The sequence below is a fragment of the Camelus bactrianus genome, chromosome 2 (genome assembly GCF_048773025.1).
Source record: "Camelus bactrianus isolate YW-2024 breed Bactrian camel chromosome 2, ASM4877302v1, whole genome shotgun sequence".
Classification (NCBI taxonomy): Eukaryota; Metazoa; Chordata; class Mammalia; order Artiodactyla; family Camelidae; genus Camelus; species Camelus bactrianus.
The window spans coordinates 59,122,244-59,146,858 of NC_133540.1; the positions used below are offsets into that span (position 1 = coordinate 59,122,244).

The following is a 24,615-nucleotide window of genomic DNA, read 5'->3' on the forward strand; positions in this document are numbered from 1 at the left end:
TTTCACAGGTAACTAAGTAAGGGCCTGACAGTAACATTAGGTTGGACTTCTCGAATAAAGTATATGTGTGTCATAGTCGGCCTCTGTGAGTCAAATTGCTTGACCTACAGGATCATCTTCACCCAATCAAGAGATAACTGAAAAACTTATGGTAACAACCTGTGTCCATTGACGAATGAAGTTTTAAAATGTGGTATATATATATATCTCTGTGTGTGTGTGTGTGTGTGTGTGTGTGTATGTATATATACATGTTTGTGTGTATGTGTATACATACATACATATGTTAATGGATAAAGAAAATATGGAAATAAATACACACACACAATGGAATATTATTCAGCCTTGAAAAATGAAGGAAATCTGGCCATTTGTGACAACATGAATGGACCATGAGGTTATTATGCTGCTAAATAAGTCAGACAAAGAGAAATAGTGGATGGTCTAATTTATATATGGAATCTAAAAAGGCCAAACTTACAGAAATAGGAAATGTTGGTTGCTAGAAGTTGCCAAATGTGAGAAATAGTGAGATACTGATCAAAGGGTACAAATGCTCAGTTCTGAGTAAGTTTTGGGCTGTACCAGTGACTATAATTAACAATATTGTATTGTATACTTTAAAGTTGTTAAAACAGTTAAATGTTCTCACCGCATACTATACTTTAAAGTTGTTAAAACAGTTAAATGTTCTCACCGCATACACAAAAAAGGTAATTATGTGAGGTGATAGATGTATTAACTACATTCTGTGGTAATTAGTTTTGTAATAATACGTGTATCAAGTCATCATTTTGTACATCCTAAACTTACACAATGTGTATATATTCATATATAGACACATGTGTATACATGTATGATGTGTGTGTATATTTATTAACATACTTAGGTCTAAGATGGAAACAAACATAAGAATATAGCAACAGAAAAAACGTGATATATTTCCCAATGGCATACAAACGATATAAATACAGGGAATGAGGAAAGAAGGTGGAAGGTAGTTTAAATAAATATGCTGATTGCCACATCATTTTTAGGAAGGACAAATGTCATTGTGGGAGACTGAAAACACAGTCACAATTTTGCAGTTCCTCTCATTAAGAAGTGGAATCTCCTTTCCCACTCCTTGAACTGGGGCTAAACTTCTGACTGGCTTTAATCAATAAAACGCGGCAGAAGGACCAGTGTTCAAGCCCAAGACCTCAGGTTGCAAGAGGCCCTGCAGCTCACACTTCTCTGCTCTTGGAATGCTGCCCTGAGACTATCTCACAGGGAAGCTGGTCCAGCCACATGGAGAAAAACCTAGGTAACCCAGTGAACTGTGTGCACAACTGCTAGGTGTGTGAGTGAAGCCCTAGGAGCTTCCAGCCCAGCTAACTCTCCAACTAAATGAAGTCACAGGAGTCCAGGAAAACCAGCAGAGGAACTGCCCAACCAACCCACAGAACCATGAAAAATAATAAATCGTTTTTGTTTTAAACCAGAACTAGATAATTGATAAAATCATTAAAACTGCTACAGTAATAGAGTGATGAGTATATTTAACAGTACAAAGTGAAAATTAAGATGAAATCATCTAAAATTGAGTGACAGAGGAAAGGGGTGTGTAGGATAGAGTAAATACATTAATTTTATCTTTGCTCTTAATAGGAAACTAAAAGACACTGTCTAAAAATATAGAGGGTATTTCTGCCTCTGGTAACAATTAGCTCGGTAAATAGAACCAAACCCTCTTACTAAAGACAACTTTAAGAAGGGACTAGGAGAGGTTTATTTCCCCTTGGCAACTAAACAAAAAAGAATGAGGAAAAAGAGCGGTGACATCAGTCAGCAGATTTAGGACCCACCCTCTACTAGGATGATCTCAGCTGGACATCCTCAACTTGATTATATCTGCGAAAACTTTCTAAAACAGGTTGCATTCAGAGGTACTAGGTTTTAGAATTTGGACACCACTTTGTGGGGGGAGAGGACAAACAAAAAAGAGAGAAAAAAGACAACTTTAAAAATTATGTTTAAAAAGTTCTTAAAATCATCAAAGATCTAACATGACATTAACAAATTTCTGGGCCAAAATCTATACGAAATTGAAAATTCAGAGAAATAAGCCCAACACTCAGAGATACTTTCACCCTGTGGACAGCTGTTGCAAACCTGATCCACTGTTTCCTGTAGCCTTGCAGGGCATGGGAAACAGAAGACATATCATCCCAGGGCAGACCCAAGATGTGGTACCCGATAAGGCACCCCATACCTCCACTTGTAGGAGAGTGTCTAAAAGGTTATAACCTCAGGATAAGAATAAACCCGGAAACTAAGCCTTAACAAAAACCAGCAGCTTTGATTCAGAACATCTGCACAGTCCAGTTCATCTAGAGTGTTGGACTTGGATAAGTGTGATCAGCAGCTGGGAGCACCTGGAGGAAACTGGCAGAAGGAAATACAAAACCTCTCTGGAGAACAATTCTATCACCCTAGGCTTCAAATTATTCCCACAAGGAATTTTTCATGAACAATTCCAAGCACAGAGTCAAAAATAAGTAGTTCGGGCTTGAACAGGGCCCTCTGTTCTCCAGTCTCCAGCCTGATACATGGCATCATCCTGCTTCCATCCTGCCATGGCTTTAGGGTGAAGATAAAACATCTTACCCTAAACACTTGTTAACATGGTCAAGGCCCTGAACGTTCCTAACTAGGTCTCCAGCCTCCCCCTGGCCCAGGGCTCTCCTCCAGCTTCCCTGGCCCTCCTTCAGTCCCTGAACTTCCCATACTCTCTCCGGTTAAAGTCACTTAATCCCCCTTAGATGTAACAAGACTTTTTCTTTAATAAAATAATTGATACCAAAAAAGTTTATATGATACATATGCGTATGTACTTATAAAAGCATAATCAACGAAATGAAACCCAAGAACTAACCATCCAACTGTGAAAATAAAACATTTCCAATACTGAAGCTCTCAGTATACTCCTTACAAAGGCATTCCCTTGTCTCCCTCCTGAAATGTGTTCATTACTCCCTTGCTTTTGTTACTAAATAGTTTTCCACACACATAAGTATCCCTAAACATTATTTTTGCTTGTTTTTAACTTTATAACAATAGCATACTGCATGTATTCTTCCATGACTGCCTACGTTACATTTCTGGGATTCATTTATGTTAACGGGTATAGCTCTACTTCATCACTTTCACTACTTGTTCAGTATCCACTGGAATGATATAATTTATTTATCCATTCTACTATAAATGGACTGTTGGGTTCTAATTGTCTCTTTTCACATACAGTACTACAGTACTAGGTAATTACGAACGTGCTCCTGGTACAGACGTGCAAGTTTCTCTGGGGTGGGGCTCTCAGTGTGTGTGCCACAGCTCACGAGTGTGTGGGGGTGCAGCGAGGGACGCAGACGCCTCACCCTGGGGCAGCCTGTGGGAAGCGAGCTCTTTGGCCTAGGGAGCAGAGCAGCCCCTGTGGCTCAGAACCCCCCCAAATGTCACCATTTCCTGCAGGTGCTACACATCTAAAGCAGGAAATGATGCTCCAGGGCCTCGGTATTCCAAGTGTCCTCTATGGGCTAGCAACACCCTATGCAGAAACGTGATAAAATCCTTACGCTAGTGAATCAGAACCTGCACTTTAGCAAGTTCTCAGGTGACTCACACACACAAAGTTTGAGAAGGACTTTTCTAAAGCGTACAGAAGTGGGAGAGCTGCATTTTAGGGTGTAGTTATCTTCAATTCCACTGATGCCAAACTTCCTTAAAATGCTGAACCAATAAATCCTCCTACCAACACTGTCCACAACTTTCCTGGAACTCCACATCTTTGCCATCCCTTGGTATAGTCAGTCTTTCAAAGTCTTCCAAAGTTCTATCGTTCTGCCACTAGGCATAAGTAGGTACTTCATTCTAGTTTTAATTTGCTTTTCCCTGATTATTAATAAGATTGAGTATGTTTTCAGTTCATCTGTGAAATGCCTTTTCGAGTATTTTTATCTTGGGTTGTTGGTCTTTTCCTTACTGGTTTTGTGTTATTAGTGTATTCTGGATAAAATACTGCAACTACTTTTTTTCCTCCCAGTTCATGGCTTGTCTTTTTGTTTTCTTTATGTTGCCTTTCAATGAAGAAAACTTCTTAATTAGAAATTAGTCAAGTTTATCACGCTTACTCCTTATGGCTAACTAGCACTGTGTGTGGTGTCCTTAAGAAATCCTTCCCGTGCTCGCTTCGGCAGCATGTACACTAAAATTGGAACAATACAGAGAAGATTAGCATGGCACCTGTGCAAGGATGACACGCAAATTCATGAAGTGTTCCATACTTTGTGCCCCTCCCCAGGGTCTGCACACCCTTTAGAAGGGGAAAAAAAATCCTTCCCTTCTCCAAGGTTCTTTCATATTTTCTCCGAAAAGTTTTAAAGGTTTGCCTTTTTGCACTTAAGTATTTATTTCACCTGTAATTTATTTTATGCATGGATAATTCATCCTTCAGACTGCAGCTCACATATCTGTTATCAGGGAAAACATCCCTAAGCTCCATGACTAACAGGCCAGATATACCTAGATTACTCTCACCAAGCAGTATAAATCTCTGCTTCATGATAAATAATGAAGCACTTTTACATTCATTTGTGTTTATTTCGATAATGTTTGCTTCCCCAAGTAAACTGCAAACTTCATAAGGATAAGAGTCAAGTCTTTCTACTTGCTATTTTATCTCCCAGCACTAAAACACCTGGCTTTCAAATATTTATCAAATTAATGGAGACAAGTTCCACAAGTATTAAGGACCACAAAAGCATGCCAGTCAAAAAACAAACAAACAAAAAAAATTCAACAACACCAAAACTGCCCCCTTCACAAAGAGAATCCAACAGAAGAAATATGGGATATTTAGAGACAGAACCCACAATTCAAAAATAAATCACTTGTCTATTCATCCATCTATCTATCTATCTATCCATCTATCGGCATTAAGGTAGTTCCCTTGTTAGTTCTTAGTATCTCCTTAGTAACTGTACATGTAGTTCTTTTGAAACCAGGGAGATTATGTAAAGTCTTGACTAATAGCACCACTATCCATCCAAGTTGTTCAAGCTAGAAAATTAAAGTCAAATTTTATTATTCCTTTTCCTTCATAAACCGTATCAATGAATCCTTAAAATCATCTTTCATCATCTGTCTTCTGTCTAAATGAATCCTAACCTATGTCATCATCCTTCATTTAGATAACTGTAGTAATTCCTTCCTAGCTGGTCTTCCTGACTCCAAGCCCTCCGGCCTATCTACCACACTGTCCACAGAAGAAAATTCTGAAACACAAATCTGATAGTCACAATCATGCTGAAAAACTTCTGATGGCTGCTGCTTACATACAGGACCACACTGACATTTTCCCTTCATCAGTTCCTCTCCTCTCACCTTTCCAACGTCACAGCCCAGCAGAAACTGAGACACCAGGAAAAGGATAACTGATAATGGCAAGTTTTGAAGGAAGTGATCACAAAGATGGACAGCTCATCTTCTGAGCTTGAAGGAGTAAATATAGAAAAATTTACAGGTGGACGGTACAAAGCTGAGAAAAGATGATAAGGTTCAAGAGTAGCTTTGGAAAAACTGAAGGAGTGTTTAAGTATGAAGGAGTAACACTGCGTTATTCCTATCTCACAACTCTGCAATCTCATCACAAGTTTTCAAAGCTGAAAATAATCTCTTTATTGTAGTATTTGTACCTCCAATGTGGGTTCTTAACTTACTTCTAACCCGTGTTTCTTTATCCAGATAGTCATCTCCTACAGGGTATTTATTTATTGTTTTCCCTCAGACACATCACCACCCTGAGATGATACATATGTTAACTTATCAGCAATTATATCTTAGTGTCATGTTATGTTGAGGATTTTTATACAAAGATTGTATAAACGTTATTATTATTTTTATGAATAGCTTTAAAAATACTGGTTTTATAAAATTATACGTAGTAAAACAGCATTAATCAGATAGTACTACTGCACAACATGCTATCAAGATGTGATCCTTATTAAAGCTGTACTCCTCAACTAACTTCATCTCAAACTAAGAGCTTCTGAACCTTGAGAAATGTACCTACAATGACAGTTCGAAAAATTTTTAATGGCCTCACAAAGTGACACCTTTTAAACATTAGCCAAAATTTCAGACTAAGTTAACAACTAAACATAGCACCCAAACATACATACTATGTTTTTAATAAAATAATCTGAAATTCTACTACTAAATTATACTAATGTGCTTTTCTAAAATAAAAAGGCAAACGAGTTAACATTTAAATGTCTCTTTTATTCCACATCTCTAAATATGAACTCACTGCTTAAGAATTTTTACTATACTACCTGAAAATGAAACTAATATAATCAAGTTATAAAAATGCAACAATTTTACCAATTATTCAAAGATTGATTTTCATACAAAACTATGTTTAATACCTAAGACTCTCATTTAAATGTGACAAAATAATTAAAGAGTGCCGAAAACAATTAAACTGCTTGTCTTTCTAGAAAATGAAGATCAATATACCCATGGTTCCCAAACCTTGTACTCAGGCACCCAAGTTGCCCTTGGAACAAACTCAGAGTTCCAAAGGATGTTTTAAATTTTCAAGAGAAACACAGCGACATCTGTCAAAAACCTTATGTACTACTAAGATGCGTGGGGCACCATGAAAAAAAAAAATCAAGAAACATGAACTGAGAAAGTTTAGGAACTTCTGTAATATTTAATTTTAAAGTAGGTTTTTAAAGTAATCTCTTTCTTTTGAGGCATCAGTCATATTAACCTGAGATGTATTTAATTTGTCCACTTCCGAACTACAACTAAAACGTCATTTATCAATCTAAAGGCAAAAAAGAAAAAAAGTGCCACTTTTTAACACAAATTAACTTCTAAAATTATATAATCCTATATCTTTGCATAAATTCGTTCCATCTAGGGTCCCATTCCCATCTCAGAAATAAGATAGGAATTACCTGCGTTTCTTCTTTTTTTGTCACGAAAATCACAAAATCCTTAAGTCAGAGGGACCTTAGGAAAAGCTGATCTTTGAAAGGACTGCTGAAAGAAGAGAGAAAGAAAACAGAATTTCTAGGGGACAAAGCCCTGGTTCTGAGAAGGGGAGACAGAGTCAGAAGAAACTGAGCTCCCAGATGAGCTGTTTCTAACATTAATGACCACAGGAAACCCAATTAAGATTGCTTTCTTCATTTGTAAAACAAAAGGACTACAGTATACTTTGGATCTGTTGCTAGGCCTCACTTGAGATCAAGTCAGAAATACAGATTCCTAAGGCTACCCCGGAGGTTCTGTTCTAGCTCAGTAGGTTGGGTTTAAAGGTCACAGTCTGTGCAAGGGAATCTGGTGCACAGCCAGATTTGGGAACCGTGACAGATGCTTCAAGCTGACTTACTCAAGACCCAGTCAATGCCAAACCCCTTCTTTCTTGCCTGCCTCTAACATGGAGGCTACAAAGCTAATTATTCATTTTCCAGCCTTCCCTAAAATTACGGACGGTCCTTTAAAAGAGCTATGGCAAATGATATGTAAAATGAAGTCTGTCAATGCCACGAGCCCATCTTCTTTCCTCTCCTTTCTTTCTGCTTTTAACTCTGAACTTGATGTCTACAGGTGCAGAAGTTATCTTATTTCTATGAAGCAACAAGGGAAGCACAGCAGAGTGGAAAGAGAGAAAAGATTCTGAGGACATATGGAGCCACTGCATCTGCCTAGACCTCTTGTTATGTGAGAAAAATGCCACTTTTTTTGTTTAAACCACTATAACTTGCTTGTAGCCCAAAGTGTTTCTAAACAGCATAGCAAAGAAAGAATAGATGATTTCAAATGTACAGTTGAGATCTAATAGTCTAAAGTTCTAATTTTAAATAATCTAATTGTCCAGGGAAGGATACTGTTCTACAAACCCTTGACACATGGCTATCTAGACTCTGATATACACCCAAAGACATCATTCAGAAAGCGATCACAGCTTTACCAACTCCCATTCTGTGCATACATCTCATTCAGTTCAAGAGCAGATTTTGTTAAGTTCAAGTTCACAAGCTGAATTAAATTGAATATATCCTATGCAAATCCTCACACTAAAAAACTACATACCTTGCATACATAACTTTTAAACAAATAAATTTAACCAGATCTTGGTTTAAGAAGGTCAGAAAAACTAATTACAAGGGTATTTTTCATGTATCTTTCTCTACCTTCCCCATCCTACATCCTAACTTACCAATGTGGGACTGAGAAAACATCAGCTTTAATGTTTAGGAAATGTATCTTCTGTGAGAGTCACTAATAAGGGTTCACTTGGAGAAACCAGTGTGGCACCACAGGCCATTGTCTTTTCTACAGTGAATGGGGCTATGGCCGGAACGGTAAGTTCAACCTGCCCCAAGGTTGAACAAGTATAAAAAAGAAGGCAGTGACTAACAAAGCATATCTCCAAATGGACCCTTCCATTTTGCCCTATATCCAACTCACATTAAAGACAACTACTGCAGAGGCACGAAAACATATCAATAAATAAGTATCAACCGAATCCCAGTCATGGCAAGGAGCCATGCTATACAAGGCAGATGGCTGGGTGGCTAACTGTGACTGGGTAAAAGAGAAGGGTTCAGGGAGATGCTGCAAAATCCCATAATGAAAACAGCAAATAAACTGCAAGAGTGAGCTCATTTTCAATTTTTCAGTCAGGCACTATTTTCTTTAACCTTTATGCAAATAAAAATCAGATTGGAAATGCAGTGATTTTCAACCATGCTTTGGTGAACTTTTCATTCAACTTACCAGTGTTTGTTGGGTTGTTGTTGGCCGCAACCTGGGAGGTGTGGTTTCGGATTAGATTGTCCTGGGTTGACGGAAGGCCTGGAGCTGACCATGAGAAAGTACTGTATCCTGAAAGACTCTGCTGCTGCTGGTACTGTTGTGACGGTGGAGGTGGAAGTGGTGATGGATGGCTGACAGCCGTGTTTTGACCAGAAAGTGAACTCTCTCGAATTGGCCTGACAGTCAGAGCACTCTGTGAGGTAAGCATCTGTTGCCTGTATGGATCACCAGCAGGTAGAGAGGGATATGGAACACCAGGATACGAAGCATTAGAAACAGCTGACAGAGCATAGTGACCACACGTAGAGGGAAGTCCCTGAGAAGCAACAGAGGAATTGACAGAGTACATGGCTGGACTATTGTAATGATTCACAAAAGAGGAGTACGGCTGGGAGGCACTCGTTTGCAAATGTGATGCTGATGACATGGCACCTTGGAAAGATCCCAGAGCGGATCCCACAACGTGAGGAGCAGGAGGAACCCTGCCATACATCTGCTGTGCTCCTGGTTGTTGGCTTGCTGTGTTAGGAGTCACCACATTTTGAGTTGGTACCGTATAGAGACCAGGGTAGTAATCACCAGACTGGCTATCCAATGGCAATGAGGTCATTTTCCCAGGTCCTTGAGAGTAATGTCCTGAGGGAGCAACATAGTTTTGAGGATATAATCCATACCCAGATGGAACCTGCATTTGATTCTGTGCTGGACCTGAAAAAGAAAAGCAAATACTCACAGGGATTAGCAGGAAGGTGACTTCATTTTTAGGCATAGTTCCCATCTAAATATTGCCCTAATTTACTTACCTCTTCATAATCCCAAACTGTTACAAGAGACATATACTACGATAGACTCACTGTGGGAGCTAGCCTCCAAGATGCCCCACAATGATCCCACCTCCTGGTATCACATCCTTGTGTCTGAATTCACATCTTCCCACAATATACCAGGACTAGACTGTGTGATCAATAGCATAGAGCAGAGGTAATGATATATGATATATCACTTCCAAGATCTGTCCAGTTTCAGGTGCTGGCTCTCTCCTAGATCATTTCACTCATTGTGGAAGAACAAAGCTGCCAAGTTGTGAAAAGCCCTCTGGAGAAACCCAAGAGTAAGGAACTGAACTCTCTGACCAACAACCAAAGAGAAACTGAGGCCTGCCAACAAGCCCGTGGGTGAGCTTGGAAACAGGCCCTTCACACCCAGTAGAGTCCTGAGGTAACGAGAGCCCCAGCTGCCAGCCTGACAACAGTCTCGTGAGACCCTAAGCCAGAACCCCCAGCTAGGCTGTTTCATGTCCCTCAGAAACCATGAGATTAAACATCTGTTGTTTTAGGTTGGTAAGTTTTGGGATATTTTGTCATGCAGCAACAGGTAACTAATATAACTAGCATGGAAGAAGTTCAAATCTTTCTTGTTGGCTTTTTTTTTTTAAACTGTAAAAGTAACATCATACCCACTGTTTAAAAAAAAAAATTCAAACAATGAAGAATATAAAGTGAAAAGTACAAGTCCCCTTCACTCCTTGGTAGCTGATACCCTACTTCGCAAGTGTAGCCACAGTTAATGGTTTCTTGTGTATCCTTTGTACACCTATGTGTATACATGTAATGTACATAGAAGCATATATATTTAAACACACAAATAAGGATCATATTACAGTTTAGCAACTTGCTTTTTTTTTATCTAATATATCCTGGATATCCTTCTGTGTTAGCTACATAAATCTTCATTATTTTCCTAAAAAATCTATATAGTATTTCATTGTAGAGACATTATTTACCAAATTTCCATTGATGAGTATTTATTCCAGGGAGTGAACTAATTTATAAGATCAACTTCTGTGATGAATCTGCAGGATAAGTTCCTAGATGTGAAACTGGATGTTCAAAGGGTTTGTGCTTTTAAAATTGACCATTATTGCCAAATATCTCTCCAGAAAGGCCTATCAATTTATACTGCCCATCAGTAATGCTTAAGAATGCCTCATCTCAACACTGAGTACCATTTTAATCTTTGCCAATCTAATAAGTGAGAAACATTTTAGTTAGTAGTACTTAACTCTTAACTCTTTTGGGTGTCTGTCTCTGTTACTTGCCCTTTTCCACAGGATTGTACTTTCCTTAATAATTTATAAATGTTCTTGTATGTTAAGAAATTTAACCATATGTTATTATTATGTGCTGTCTGTATTTTCCTTCAGGTTACTGTTTGTCTTTTGACTTTGTTTATGTTGTCTTTTGCTGTAGTTCCTCAATTACTATGTAGTAAAATCCGTCATGCTTGATGAATTTTCATACTTGGTAGAGCCTTCCTCATACCAATATTAGAAAACAATATACCCACGTCTTTTCCTAGTGCCTTTAATACTTCCATTTTTATGTATTTACATCTTTGATCACTACAAAATGTACTTTTATCAATATAATTAAAGTTAACAATACTAATTTCATTAATAGTCTAAATATTATTAAACCTATTACAGTGTGTGCCACTCACTGTTCTAAATGCTTTACATATATGCACTCCTTGAATCCTCCTCACAGCCTCATGAAGTAAACAGGATCATTATAACCCCTATATAAATAAGATAAATGAAGCACAAAAGTTAAGTCATTTAACACAGTCACATACTTAGGAAGTAACAAGGCTCGGATCTGATTCAAATAACCTGGCTCAAGTCCATGCTTTTAAACAATGATCTGCTGGCCCTCACTACACTAAAATCCCACTAGCTTTCTTTAGCCCAGAAGATTGTCAATTGTCCCAAACAATGGAGCTCTAGTCTTAGTTCCAAGGGCAGACTTTAATTACCCTAGAATCTAATTTTCCTATCTTGTGGAAGGAAATAGATATCTGTGCTACACAGGAAATGAAAGGATAACAACAACAAAATTCATGAGCTGTTTTAAGTTCTCTGACACAAAGAAAGTACCACTGCATTCTGTGCCATAATAATGTATAAAAACAGAAAAATATGTGTTTATAAAAGATATGTGAATAATTTCCTTAGTCTGTTTTCACCTCTGACTAAATAATGCAATGGAATCCTAATCTTTGGCTATTTAAATACATAGCCCATGGTAGACACAGACAATATACACAATCAAGCTGTGAAGAAAAAATAATATCCATACGTCTGTAATTCCAAGAGGTATACAGAGAGCCTAAACTCGGATAACACTGTTTTCCTAAGTATATAGTTTACTTTTCTTACAGGATATTTTACATGATCATAGTTCACCTATAATAATATATTTACTTAAAAGGAAATAAGTCAACAGGAATCTTTCATTAACATGCCAAAAAGAAAAAAAAGTAAATTGAATGTTCCCCTCCCTCTCTGAATTAAATGTATTTTTTAAAAACAGATTTACTACTCTTCATTACAGTCTCAGAAAATCCAACACTGGTACAAATTTATCAGTCAAGAGAAGAGCCAAGTCAGAGTTAGACAAATGTGTTTAAATATCTACCGCTTCATGATTGATTTGGCTCATCCATGCTACATGATCTGAAAAAAGGAAAATAATCATCATCATGTCCAAGCTACACAAATGCCATTTTTCTAAAAATAACAGGGATGTTGTATCTGCTGAAATTTATTGGAAGCCAATTACCCATCAAAAAAAGCCTATTTACTTTTCAATCCATCAAGGAAAGGAAGGTACTTACTTTGGGGGGGGGGGATGAAAAGGCAGGAATAGCTAATTATACATCAATGCTTACCATTCTTCACCTGATATCAAGATCTAAATATTCAAAAAAAATCTGAAAATAATCAAGATAATAAGTGAATCAAGACTCATTTGAAAGCAAAATTTTAAAAAATATTTTAAAACAATTTTTAAAATCCTGCACTTAAAAAGAAAAACAAACACAAGGATCATTTTAAATTGAAAGAAAATGATAACTAAGACAAGAAAATATTTTAAAATATTGTCTTACTGTGACCAAAAGGCATGCATTTTCTTTTCTTCAACTTTAAAACATATTAGATAACTCTTAATTTTCTCTTAAGGTCTACTAATATTAAAGTTTTATTTCTTCTGCATTTATTAAAAACTGAGCTTGGCAAATATTACAAACAAATAATTTATAACACCTGTACTTTTAAAAAACAAAACATGCTCTGTAAATTTGGGGGAATTTCATTAGTGTTAGGCATTTTCATTTGCTAATATTTCCTATAACTGCCTCAGCAACTTTGGCAGTTTTAAAACATGGCCCCCAAATTCTTTGATCCTCTGCTGGTTAAAGGGTTGGGGAGGCTCTATCTACTCCCCTTGAATTTTAGCAAGCTTAGAACAGCTTCTACTAGGAAAGAATGGCAGAGGCAAAGCTGTGTGACTTCCCAGGTTTGGTTACAGACCATTGCAAAAATGTGATTTGAAAATATTTTCTTCTTATCTGTGACTGTGGGATTAAAGGACAAGCCACAGACTAGAAGAAAATATTTGCAAATCACACGCCCAATAAAGGACTTGTTTCTAGAGTATATTAAGAACTCTTAAAACTCAACAGCAAGAAAACAGACAACCCAATCAATGTTAATTTCCTAGTTTTGATAAAGCTACCATAGTTTTATAAGACGTTAAAACATGAAAGGAAGACATAAAACTTTAGAGGAAGCTAAGTGAAGGGTACTGCATTTTCTGTACTTTGTATCCCTTCTGCAAATCTAAAATTATTGCAAAATAAGAAGTTTTTAAAACATCATTGAAATAAGTACTGGAAATGACCTACTAAATTGATTGTGTGACAAAATTTTTTAGACAAATGACTACACCAAACATAGCTACCAGAGTGATTTTCCTAAAAAGCAAATCTGATTGTTACTTCCTTGTTTAAATCTTTCTAACATCAAGGAAAAGCTTGTTTAAAGCTTGTTGCCATCAGGGAAAAATTCAAATTCTTTAACATGGTCTGTCAGACAGTGGAAGATGGAGTAATCCCTCCCTCACCCCGTATGTCCATGTTCTAATCCCTGAAACCTGTTAATATGTTAGGTTACATGGCAAAGGGGAGTTAAGGTCATGGACAGTACTAAAATTGTTAAGCAGCTGACCTTAGAAGAGGGAGCATTTCCTTGGTTATCCAGGTAAGCTCAATGTAATCATGAGTCCTTAGAATTGGAAGGGGGAGGCAGAAGAGAGTGAGAGGGAGATGTGACCCAGAAGACTCCTCTGAAATACAATGTTGCTGTCTTTGAAGATGGAAAGAGTGGGCCAGGAGCCAAGAGAGGTGGGCAGCCTCTAAGCCTTTAGAAGCTAGAGTAAATAATCATCAAACATTTCTGTATCAAGCATTTACCTCATCACAATTACCAACAAGGACTATGTGATATTTAAACAGAAAGAATATAAAACTTCAATAGCTTCCACTATGAAATTTATACCCTACTGCCAGAATATACAAGTCTGAAGTTTTTTTCACCTTGTCATTCCACTCTTTTTACTCTAGTAGTTCAAGTATAAAAACAGCATTCGAAACAAAAGGAATGTAAAAATCTACTGTATTTCATTATATCTAAAGGGTTTTGAAGCTGCCACTTTTTTTTTCTATCTTACCAGATGTATTAGTTTCCTACTGCAAGTGTAACAAATTATCACAAACTTAGTGGCTTAAATTTACACAAATTTATTCTTTTACAGTTCTGGAAATCAGAAGTCCAAAATTAGTTTCACTGGGCTAATGTCAAAATGTCATGGGCAAAGCTGGTTCCTTCAGAGGCTCTCAGGATAGAATCCATCTCCTTGCCTTTTTCAGCTGCGAGTGGTCACCTGCATTCCTTGGCTAACAGCCCCCTCCTTCACCTTCAAAGCACATCATCTAACCTTTGCTCCTACAGTCACATTACTTTCTCTGCAGGCTGACTCCTCCAGTTGCTAATGAGGAAGGTTGTAATTGTATCAGGCCGACCCAGATCCAGGATAATCTCCCCAGCTCTTAATCACAGCTGCAAAGGTTTCAGAGATTACGACGGGTGACATATTTGGGAGAGGGGACATTATTCAGTCTACCACATCAGGTGTCAATGCCAGATTTTCACACAACAATATTATGACTTCCTCTTCAGTAAAACCAATTTTAAAATTCCACCAATTCTAAGATGCATCCCAATTTCAGAGGTAAAAATGTGAAAAAAAAAAAGTGTCTTAGAATCAACGAGGAATTTAATCATTGCATCCACCAAATAGCCGAACAGTGTCTCATGAAAAAGCATCAACAAATGAATCACTGAAAAACAGAAAAATTCAGGTTTTATACAATGTCTGAAAGAGCTGTACATTTTTAACTTCAAGTAAGGTATGTCTGTATAAAAGAGGGAAATAGATTTATTCTGACACTCAATGTCACAATCTGATCTGAGAAGTAAACAAAAGATTTTTTAAAAAATAGTCTATAGACCTTTTCAGTGCAGCCTGACTGATATTAGCATATACAAGATAGATACAGCCTCTGAATTTCTATAAGCATCTACATCCTCCTTGGCCAGAGTAAATTATCACAACATGTACCCAAAGAATACATCTGCCTCAGTGACACAATCTCCTTCCAGAGATTAGATCCCACCAAAGGAAAATTGATTCTATTCCTGCTTTAAGCAAACCTGACATAAAAATCAAAACTTACAAAGCAAGTAGTTACATCTAGTCACTGTACAAATTTGCAGACACACATTACTATATATAAAATAGATAAACAAAAGGTAATACTGTACAGCACAGGGAACTATATTCAAGATCTTATAGTAACCTATAATGAAAGAATATGAAAACGAATATATGTATGTATATGTATGAATGAAACATTATGCTGTACACCAGAAACTGACACAACATTGTAAACTGACTATACTACAAATTAAAAAAAGTTTTCATTATCTTCAAAAGAACATCAAGGTCAGCAAAGTACAAGCTCCTCTATCCTAGGGAGATACAATTCATACTAATATAGAAACAGAATCAGATCTAAGAATGTAATTCATTCATTACTGAACTACCAAAAAGTAGGTCAATACTCAGGCAGTATGCACTTTTTAACAATCATTCTTATTAAAACATTAAAATACTCCTGAACCAGTTAGTAAACAGTCACAGCCCTGACCCTGCTTCCCTGTGACACCCCACCATGCTGGCCCCTTGCCCCAGACCTGTTCATGATCCAGCAACTAAAGGACTAATGCCTGGCACTTTACAGTCTGACAAAATCTTGCTCTAATGTCAAGGTTGGTATCCATTCAGTGGTCAGTACACATAGTACTGATTACCAAATATTCTGAATATACAACCCCTACCAATAAAGCATCAATAGCATTGCTAAAATACACGTTTTAGTGAGCATAAAATGTACACACACACCCCTAAAAAAATCTGCAACTAGAAACCCGAGTGAATTAAAAAATGGGGAGTTCCAATCATCTGGATAGCCTGGATTATTCTTCCTAATGGAGGGCTAATAGCTACAAAGGTAATTGTTCAGTCACTGTTGGCAGACACAGCCTGTGCAACCATTTAGATGAAATCTCACTGCATTAAGCAGATTATTCCGGCCACTACATCAGTCATTCTCTCTGGATGCCACGATAATGTGTGCTAAGAGTGAAAGAACAAAAGGAAAACCAGTGTTGGTTGAAAACCTACTACATGCCATGTACTCTGCCTTTCTATATATAACCTTATATAATTTTCCCAACAACCCTGTAAAGTATCAGTATGGTCATTTCACAAACAAACAGGGACATGAAAGTCACTAATTCATACAGGGTCACATAGCTGGGAAGTAGTGAAGAAGTCAGGCATCGCAGGTTCCAAAGCCCATTTCACAATACCTGTTTCTCAGAAATACTAGGAAAAACAAGCGAGTTAGGACTTGGCCACTGGCTAGGCAAGGCGTTTTACTACTCCCTCTCGCCTCCTTACTTCATCCTCCTTTCTCTCAGTTCCTCTTACAGGCAACTTTTGGCACACGATTTTAGAAAACATAAAACCCCTCTTCCCACAAACCAGCTAGCAGAGGTAGTGGCCTATCAGAAGAAACCTTCCAAGGCAGATTCGTGGGAGGGAGGGCTGGACAGTGTAAGAAAATAATAAAAAGACTAAAATAGGGATTGAGCCTTAAATACAAGAAAGGAGTAGGCAGATCTGGCCATACACAGATCCTTTCTGTGGCCAATCTTCAAAAGCAACAACAAACATGAAGCCAAGTTCACTTACTCCGTTGAATGCCTACTGCACACTGCCACTCACGTGGTCTGTCCTACAGAAGAATGGACATCCTGCTGTTCTGAGGGAAACGAGATGAAGGGGACTCTCATTTGCTAAGCATCTCATTTTGCTAAACACCAGGTACTTTAAAACAGCACCTCATTTAATGTAATCCCCTCAACAACTCTATGAGGAAGGTATTATTATCCCCTGAAGCTCAGAGATGTTAAGCAATTTTCTCCACAAAACCCTGGGCTGTAACAGAGCCTGCAACCTTTTCACTAGCTCACACCTTCTGACAATTCTGAGTATGCTTAGCCTACTGGAAACAATAGTGGCTTCCCCAGGGCTGAATATAATGATCTGCTCTAACACGCAGTGCTGACTTCGAAGATGCTCTCATTTCTAGGAAAGTCCATTGAAGATTGGCTCAAAATCTGTTCTATTTCAACGTCGTTAGCACCTAATATTTCAGGGCTTACAGATTAATCAGAAAGATGGAAGTTAGCTGAAATACTAAGATCAGTGGCAATGAATGTGGTTTACAAAAATTATTACAGAAAAAATCTCAGAAAACTCAGAGGGAGGGAGGTGGGTAGAGGTGAAAAGACGCAAGTAACTGAAGCAATACATAGGGCAACAAAAAATAAAAATTGAGTCCAGATAAAAGATACTTGTTTATATAAGGAGGGAATGTTTAAAAAAAAATCTTGAGATATCTACTAATCAGCTTAGAAGGATATTATGTATGCAGAAAGTTATATTATACCATGGCAGTATCTTCATGAGAGGACCTGATGCTTCTGGTTAGCTATAAAGGAAGACTAGAAACTTGAGACACAGACATTGCTCCGATCAAAACTTACTGCAGACACTCTAGGGAGATTTATATCATTTTAAATTTTGCATGTGCTCTCAAAGTTGAAGGGTTTCCTGTAACCCACCAGATAGTATCGCTGAGTGAATGGTGTGTTTATTTGTAGCTTCCATAATGAATTCTAATAATTCCTATTACTATCTTGTCTTTCCTACATTGACAATTAAAAGGATAAAACTGTTGGTAGCATCATTCTTGGAAAAGGCATATGGAAGGAAGAAAACACATTTCCATTTGAAAATGAGCACCATTTACTTCCTAAAAGTAGAATTAAAAAGCAATCTGTAATTGGTAAATCTGGGTCTCCCTACCAAACAAACTTTTAAAAGACCCTTTTCAATTTTATCAATTGGGAGAAATTATGGGGTTATGCCATCATTATCAGGATATCATTTCACTCAGTCTTTCTTTGTTTGAGGACTTAGCTTTAGAAGGACTCTCAAAAGGCAGAATAAAAGTCGGAAAATATACAACAAATACTTCATGTAGAAATACAAATAATTCTGAACCGCCTATATGTTGCTCAGTGAATAACTGAAGTGTAGAAATATAACTCCAAGGAAGGACGTTTAAGAGATATATTTCACAGACTCAAAGAGTAAAACTGTATCTTCAAATAAATGGGGGAAAGCCTGTTAACATTTAAACATAGAAAACAAGGGAAAATGATAATGAAGTCTCGGTTTCTGCCTCCCTACCCTTTCCAATGTCAAAGTTTCTAATAAGAGACTTGCTGGGGTCTGTTAATTGAAAGAGACCTGGACTTGAAACTAGGAAGACTGAATCAGACTTCATTTAACAAGTGTTTAATGAGGCTACAACTTGTTCCAGGCCCTGAACATACAGCAATGAACAGGAGACAGGCTGCTACCCGCAAGGAGCTTATACAGGCATTGGTGAAAAACACCCACCTACACCTTTCTGGATCTTAAGTTTATCTATTAAATTACAGAAGTGAAGTAGGTGCTTTACAGACTGCATTCTGAACAGAAGCGCCTGGACCTCCACTTCTCTTTTAAACACAAATGCTCTGCTTTTTTTTCTGATTGGTATGTCAGGGCTCTGTACAGTTTCCTGTGGGAAAACAAATCTGTTTTTTAAAATGTCTGATAACCACTGAAGTAAGTGACCTCTGGATACCATTCCAGTTTTACAATTCTGTCTTCTCTGATGTTTCATACTCATACTTCTGATCTGTTTCTTTTTTTTACCATGTCTGGAATTCCACGGAGATGTATTAAAAAGCAAACTAATTCATGGAGGGCTAAAGAATCAATCACAAACCCAAATGACCGCTTAATCATTATCTATGGATGACAAACACTAGGAGTAAAAATCACTTTTCTCTAAGATTAAAACAAAAACAGATTTGACCTTGTTATTTATCTACTTAAACTACTTACTCCCACAAAAACAAACAAAAATTAACCCTAAGCCTTTATCTTAATTTCCAAATTCCTTAGCACTTAAGGTCTTTCTGCAATCTGGCCCTTTTTAAGTATTCTCTTCAGTTTCTATGCCTAGGATTTTCCCTCCCACCCAGCACTCTTTTTGCCTCTTAGTTTCTAAATTTTTAGACTTTTGTCATGGCCTCGAGACAGCCCTGCCCTCCTACCCGTCAAATCCCTCAAGGTCAAAACCAACTTCAATGCCATCAAAATACAGGTCAATTTAGGAGAAAGGCAGGGATTCTGTCTTATCTACTAGGCTAATCTTAAGTCCTCAACTGGCAAGCATGCACAAATGCTGAAAAAAACTAATTATGTCAAAGAAAAGTGGTGATTATAAATAGTAGAAATCAAGCATCATCTATATTTGGCTTCTAAGTATATTAACTAATTTGTTTTTACAGATTTAATATCCTGATATCCTGGCATTCCCTGAGCATTCACAAAATTTCTAAGGCTTAGGAAAGTATTTGCCACTTTGAAAACTGTTCACTAAGACACTAATACATATCCAGAAAATCAAGACAAGATACAATCCTTGGATCACTGTTAAACATGGGTTTATTCTAAAAGATTTGGGATCTCTTCCTAAACTATCATGTTGTAGTCCCTCCACATACAAAGCTTCCAAAGCAAAACAAAATCAAGAATGTATACTAACATTATGAGAACAAAAACTGTTCACAAATAATATCATCATGCATGTTCAGGACAGAAGTACAAAACCTGTTACACTGTTCACATTCCAAATGTTCATATTCACAATGTTTGAATGTTCACATTCAAAACCCATACAGTAAACAAGGACTTCTGGAAATAAAGCACTTGATACTGACAAGCATGGCTGATCCAAAGGATATTAAGGTTAAGCCACCAATTTTGACTCGCAAAAAAAATTCAACTTCTGGTTCTCAGGATAAACGATAAACTGCATGTTTGAAAAGCAGCAGTTATAAAAAGTAGGTGTTGGCTGAACTGATTTATCAAGTCCAGTAAATTTTCATTAACAATCTGGATAAAAAAAAAAAACAATCTGGATAAAACAGGTCTGTTCAACAATCATTGCAAGAGTATCAGCTGACTTTGTTCTCTTACCAACACAGGACAGGCATTTTCTTCTAAAGTATTCAATTACTTTTGAGAGTTCTCATCTGAAACATTATCGTCTACAGACGTCCCCTCTCCCCTGGCCCCACGCACGAACATTCCAAATCTCAAGATTAGGGAACGGGTATCCTAGAGCCGATCGTTTTTCAGCTGAAACCCTGCACACCGAAAGCGTACGACCTTAGGACGAAAGCGGCTTTCACGTTGCATTGGCTGCTGCCTGTATGAGGCCTTGCCTCAAATAGGGCCAACTCTGGCACGTTTCTGTGTTTCTGAAAGTGAAGCTGGGGGTGTTGGTGGGAGGATGAAACCACCCAGATCTAAAAGTATTTGTTTAAACCCGCTTGACACCTGCTCCCTTTCGAACACGACAAGCAAACTCCAAACGCTGGAGCAGCAGCCGCAGCGGCAATGACAGATCTTGAGGCCAAACTGGGTCACAGTTACAGTTACACTTATGTTGCATATTTACACCCTTTTGTCTACAAACTTGAGCGCTAACTTAAGTTCCCTTCCAGGCAGCGTGCTCGCTGGGCCTCAGAAATCAGAGCAATCTTTCCCGAGACGGGAAGGGTACGATCCACCCAGCTCCATGGCTACACCAGCCTTCCCCGGACCACGCACTCTGCGGCCTCGGCTTTCTGCCGGGTGTCTCGGCTGAGGGGTCGCTCTTCGGAGCAAGTCGCCCGCGCCCAGGCTGGATAACAGGGATTTCACGTGGTATGTGGGCTCCCCCTTTTCTACGGCCCCTACTCGCTCCGGCGGCTTCGGGCCCGGGGTCACGCTACCTACACAGCCCTGCTCCCTATTCCCCAGGTCGGCCCCCGCGCCGGGGCGCCCCCCGCCCCAGCACCGCCCCTCCGCCCGGCCCCCGCCACGTGCCCCTCCGCCCCAACCCCGGCAGCCCCCACTCCCACCGCCCTGCCTCCCGCCCCGCCCGATCCGGCCGCGCAGGCTGCCCCGCCGGCACTAGGCCCCGCGCTCCGCCCCGGCCGTCCGCCTCACCGTTCTGCTGGTGCGGCCCGGGGCCCGGGCCTGCGGGCGCGGCTGCTCCCGAGGCGGCGGCTCCGCCAAGCTTGGGCGGGATCCGGGCGCTGGCGGCCGGATGAGGAGACCCGGCAGGGGCCGACATGACGGCGCTGCTGGAGGCGGCGGCGGCGGCGGCGGCTCCGGCTCCGCTTCTGGGAGGTGGGCGGAGGGAAGGGAAGGCGGGGCCGGAGAGGCGAGAGGAAGAGGAAGGAACGCGCCTGGCGTCACCGATGGAGTCACCCAGGACGCGGTTGGGGTGCCCGCGCTCCACCCCGGAGCCCAGCTCGGCCGCTGCGGGCGCCGGGACTCCGGCTCCCTCCGCCCGGCCCGCCTCTGCCGCTCGCCCCGAGCCCCGAGCCGCGGGACTCCCACCCCGCGTGTTTCCCCGCACGCGCGGCTTCGCGCGCCGCAACGCCCCCTGCAGGCGGAGCCCGGCGCGCCTTTGCCGGAGGCGGGGCCCGGGGCGGCGGCCTCCCTGCCAGCCCTGCGAACTCCGGCCCGGGGCGGAGCTGCTGTCGCCTTGCGGCGAGAGGGATGGATCTGGATAGAGGGGCGCTGGGCCCGCTCCCACGCGGGGCGGAGGCAGCTGTGCCCGGCAGGCCGGGGCCGGCAGTGCTGGGAGGCGGATTCGAGAGCTGCTGGGTGACTTCCGGAGCCCCGGGCAACGCCAGGCCGGACTATGACCCCACCCACCCTTCCTCCGAAGAGGAACCCTGCGTTTGGCTTTGTTTTTTTTAATCCTGAGATTTTTTTTTCCCCCTTAATATTAAATTCCAAAGGAAAAAGGCATTTAAGCTCCCTGTCTCCTGTCCCCTGTCCGTAGAGAATTATAATCCTGGCAAAGAAAGAGGAAACATTTCTCAGAGATAAACACAGAATCTCAGTAAGAATTGAGAACTTCTCCCACTGTCTAAATCTAGGGGAGGAGAAGGGGGAAATGGAGTAAGGGAAACTGAAAGACAAACTATCTTCCTCATGATTTTTGTCAAGGGTTGGCTCTTCCTGTTGGTGTTCAGAAGAGAAGCTGTAGCATCGAAATTGAGAACTCAGCTTGCTTTGTCTTTGAATCTCTGGCCTGTCCCAGCATGCTAACAGGCAAGCAAGCCCTGGACTACATTTCTCAAGTCGTTGTCACCTTGGAATCCTGAGTATGTCACAGTCATTCTGTATTAGAAATGAAATTGTTCAAAAACATCGAATTCCGAGTGGGATCTAGCAAGACGGCATTTCTGGAGTGCTAAATCTAATTACTGAATGATTATGCCAAGCATAAAGTGTGTTGTAGTCCTAGAGTAATGCAAAGCTTCCCGTTAGCTGTTGCCATGAATGAATCATACGTGATAATTTTAATGCACCAGATGAATTACAAATAGGATTTCAGTGGTGGGATTTGTACTTTCCTTTTAGAGTTTGTCTTTATTCTTATTTCCATAATTCTGATTAATTTGTCCTTTCCATTTTGTACACTAATAAGTGACTCAAACAATACTTTTACATTATAATATCCAGAAGCTAAAATATACTACTTCCTGCATGTGAAAGATACAGTAAGCCCAATTATTAGGCTGTAAAAGCCAACAACTTTGTTAAACGTAAATTTTCAGAATCTTTAGAGAAAATTACACTAAACACATATTATAAGACAATCTTGTCCTGAAAAGCAATATACCATTAAAAAAAACTACTTGAATTTTTAATATTTTATGTAGATAATTTTGAAGAAATACAAAATAAGAGAAAGTAGTATAATGGACCATCATATACTCAACAACCAATGTCAACATTTGTCAGTTCAGGGCTAATCTTGCTTCATCTATACCAGCACCAACCTCCACCACCCTCCTGAGATGATTTTGAAAGAAATCTCAGGCATCATTTTATCTGTAAGTATTCAACATGTTTCTCTAAATGTATAACATAAACACAATGCCATTATTATATCTAAAATCATTTAAAAAATAATTCCTTAGTATCATCAAATATACAGTCTACAATTGTCTTTTGAAATAGTTTGTACTTTTGAGTTTTAGGACTTTCAACAATACATACTCCATCTACACAAAATGGGCAAGCGCTTTTCCACAGTGTTTCCAACTTTTCCACAAAAACATAAGTCCCTGCATGAGCAAAAGGTCACACTCTGCTTCATCAAGAAGATTACACAACCAAGGCAATAGTAATAAAAGCAAAAATAAACAAATGAGACCTAATTAAACTTATAAGCTTTCACACAGCAAAGGACATCATAAATAAAAAGAAAAACCCTACAGAATGGGAGAAAGTATTTGCAAATGATTCGACGGACAAGGGCTTAATTTCCAGAATATACAGACAGTTCATATAACTCAGTAACAAAAAAAAAAAAAAAAAAAAAACAATCAAAAAATGGGCAGAAGACCGAAACAGACATTTCTCTAAAGAAGACATACACATGGCCAATAGGCACATGAAAAGATGCTCAATATCACTAGTTATTAGAGAAATGCAAATCAGAGCTACCATGAGATATCACCTCACACCAGTCAGAATGGCCATCATTAAAAAGGATGATGCTGGAGAGGGTGTGGAGAAAAAGGAACTCTCCTACAGTGTTGGTAGGAATGCAGTTTGAGTCAGCCATTATGAAAAACAGTATAGAGATTCCTTTAAAAAACTAAAATTAGACTTACCATATGATCCAGCAATCCCACTCCTGAGCATTTATCCAGAGAAAATTCTAACGCGAAAAGATACATGCACCCCAATGGTCATAGCAGCACTATTTACAATAGCCAAGATATGGAAGCAACTTCAATGCCCATCAACAGATGATTGGATAAAGAAGATGTGGTATATACACACAATGAAATACTGCTCATCCATAAAAAAGAATGAAATAATGCCATTTGCAGCAACTTGGATGGATCTAGAGATTATCATCTAAGTGAAGTAAGTCAGGAAAAGAAAGACAAATACCATATCACTTATATGTGGAATCTAAAAAAATGACACAAATGAACTTATTTACACAACAGTGATAGACTCACAGACGTAGAAAACAAACTACAGTTACCAAAGGGGAAGGGGGAGGGAA

The 24,615-nt window shown here is 39.2% G+C and overlaps 1 protein-coding gene and 1 non-coding gene across 5 annotated transcripts in view; one reads left to right on the forward strand and one right to left on the reverse strand.

The window, feature by feature from the left end:
* Positions 1–21,945, reverse strand: part of SEC24B (SEC24 homolog B, COPII coat complex component) — a 72,079-nt gene extending 50,134 nt beyond the window's left edge. For 2 of the 4 annotated variants that reach the window (XM_074342478.1, XM_074342468.1), the window contains exons 1-2: positions 21,519–21,945; positions 8,833–9,579 (exon numbers count right to left, since the gene is read on the reverse strand). In XM_074342478.1, coding sequence (XP_074198579.1) covers positions 8,833–9,579; positions 21,519–21,645 — 874 coding nt within the window. In that variant the 5' untranslated portion in view covers positions 21,646–21,945. The remainder of the gene's footprint in view (positions 1–8,832; positions 9,580–21,518) is intronic. The other 2 variants (XM_074342497.1, XM_074342488.1) reach the window with 2 other exon arrangements.
* On the forward strand, positions 4,220–4,326 carry LOC123616510 (U6 spliceosomal RNA). Its single transcript, XR_006724526.1, has one exon. It is a non-coding gene; the product is annotated as a U6 spliceosomal RNA (small nuclear RNA).
* Positions 21,946–24,615: the final 2,670 nt, after the last annotated feature.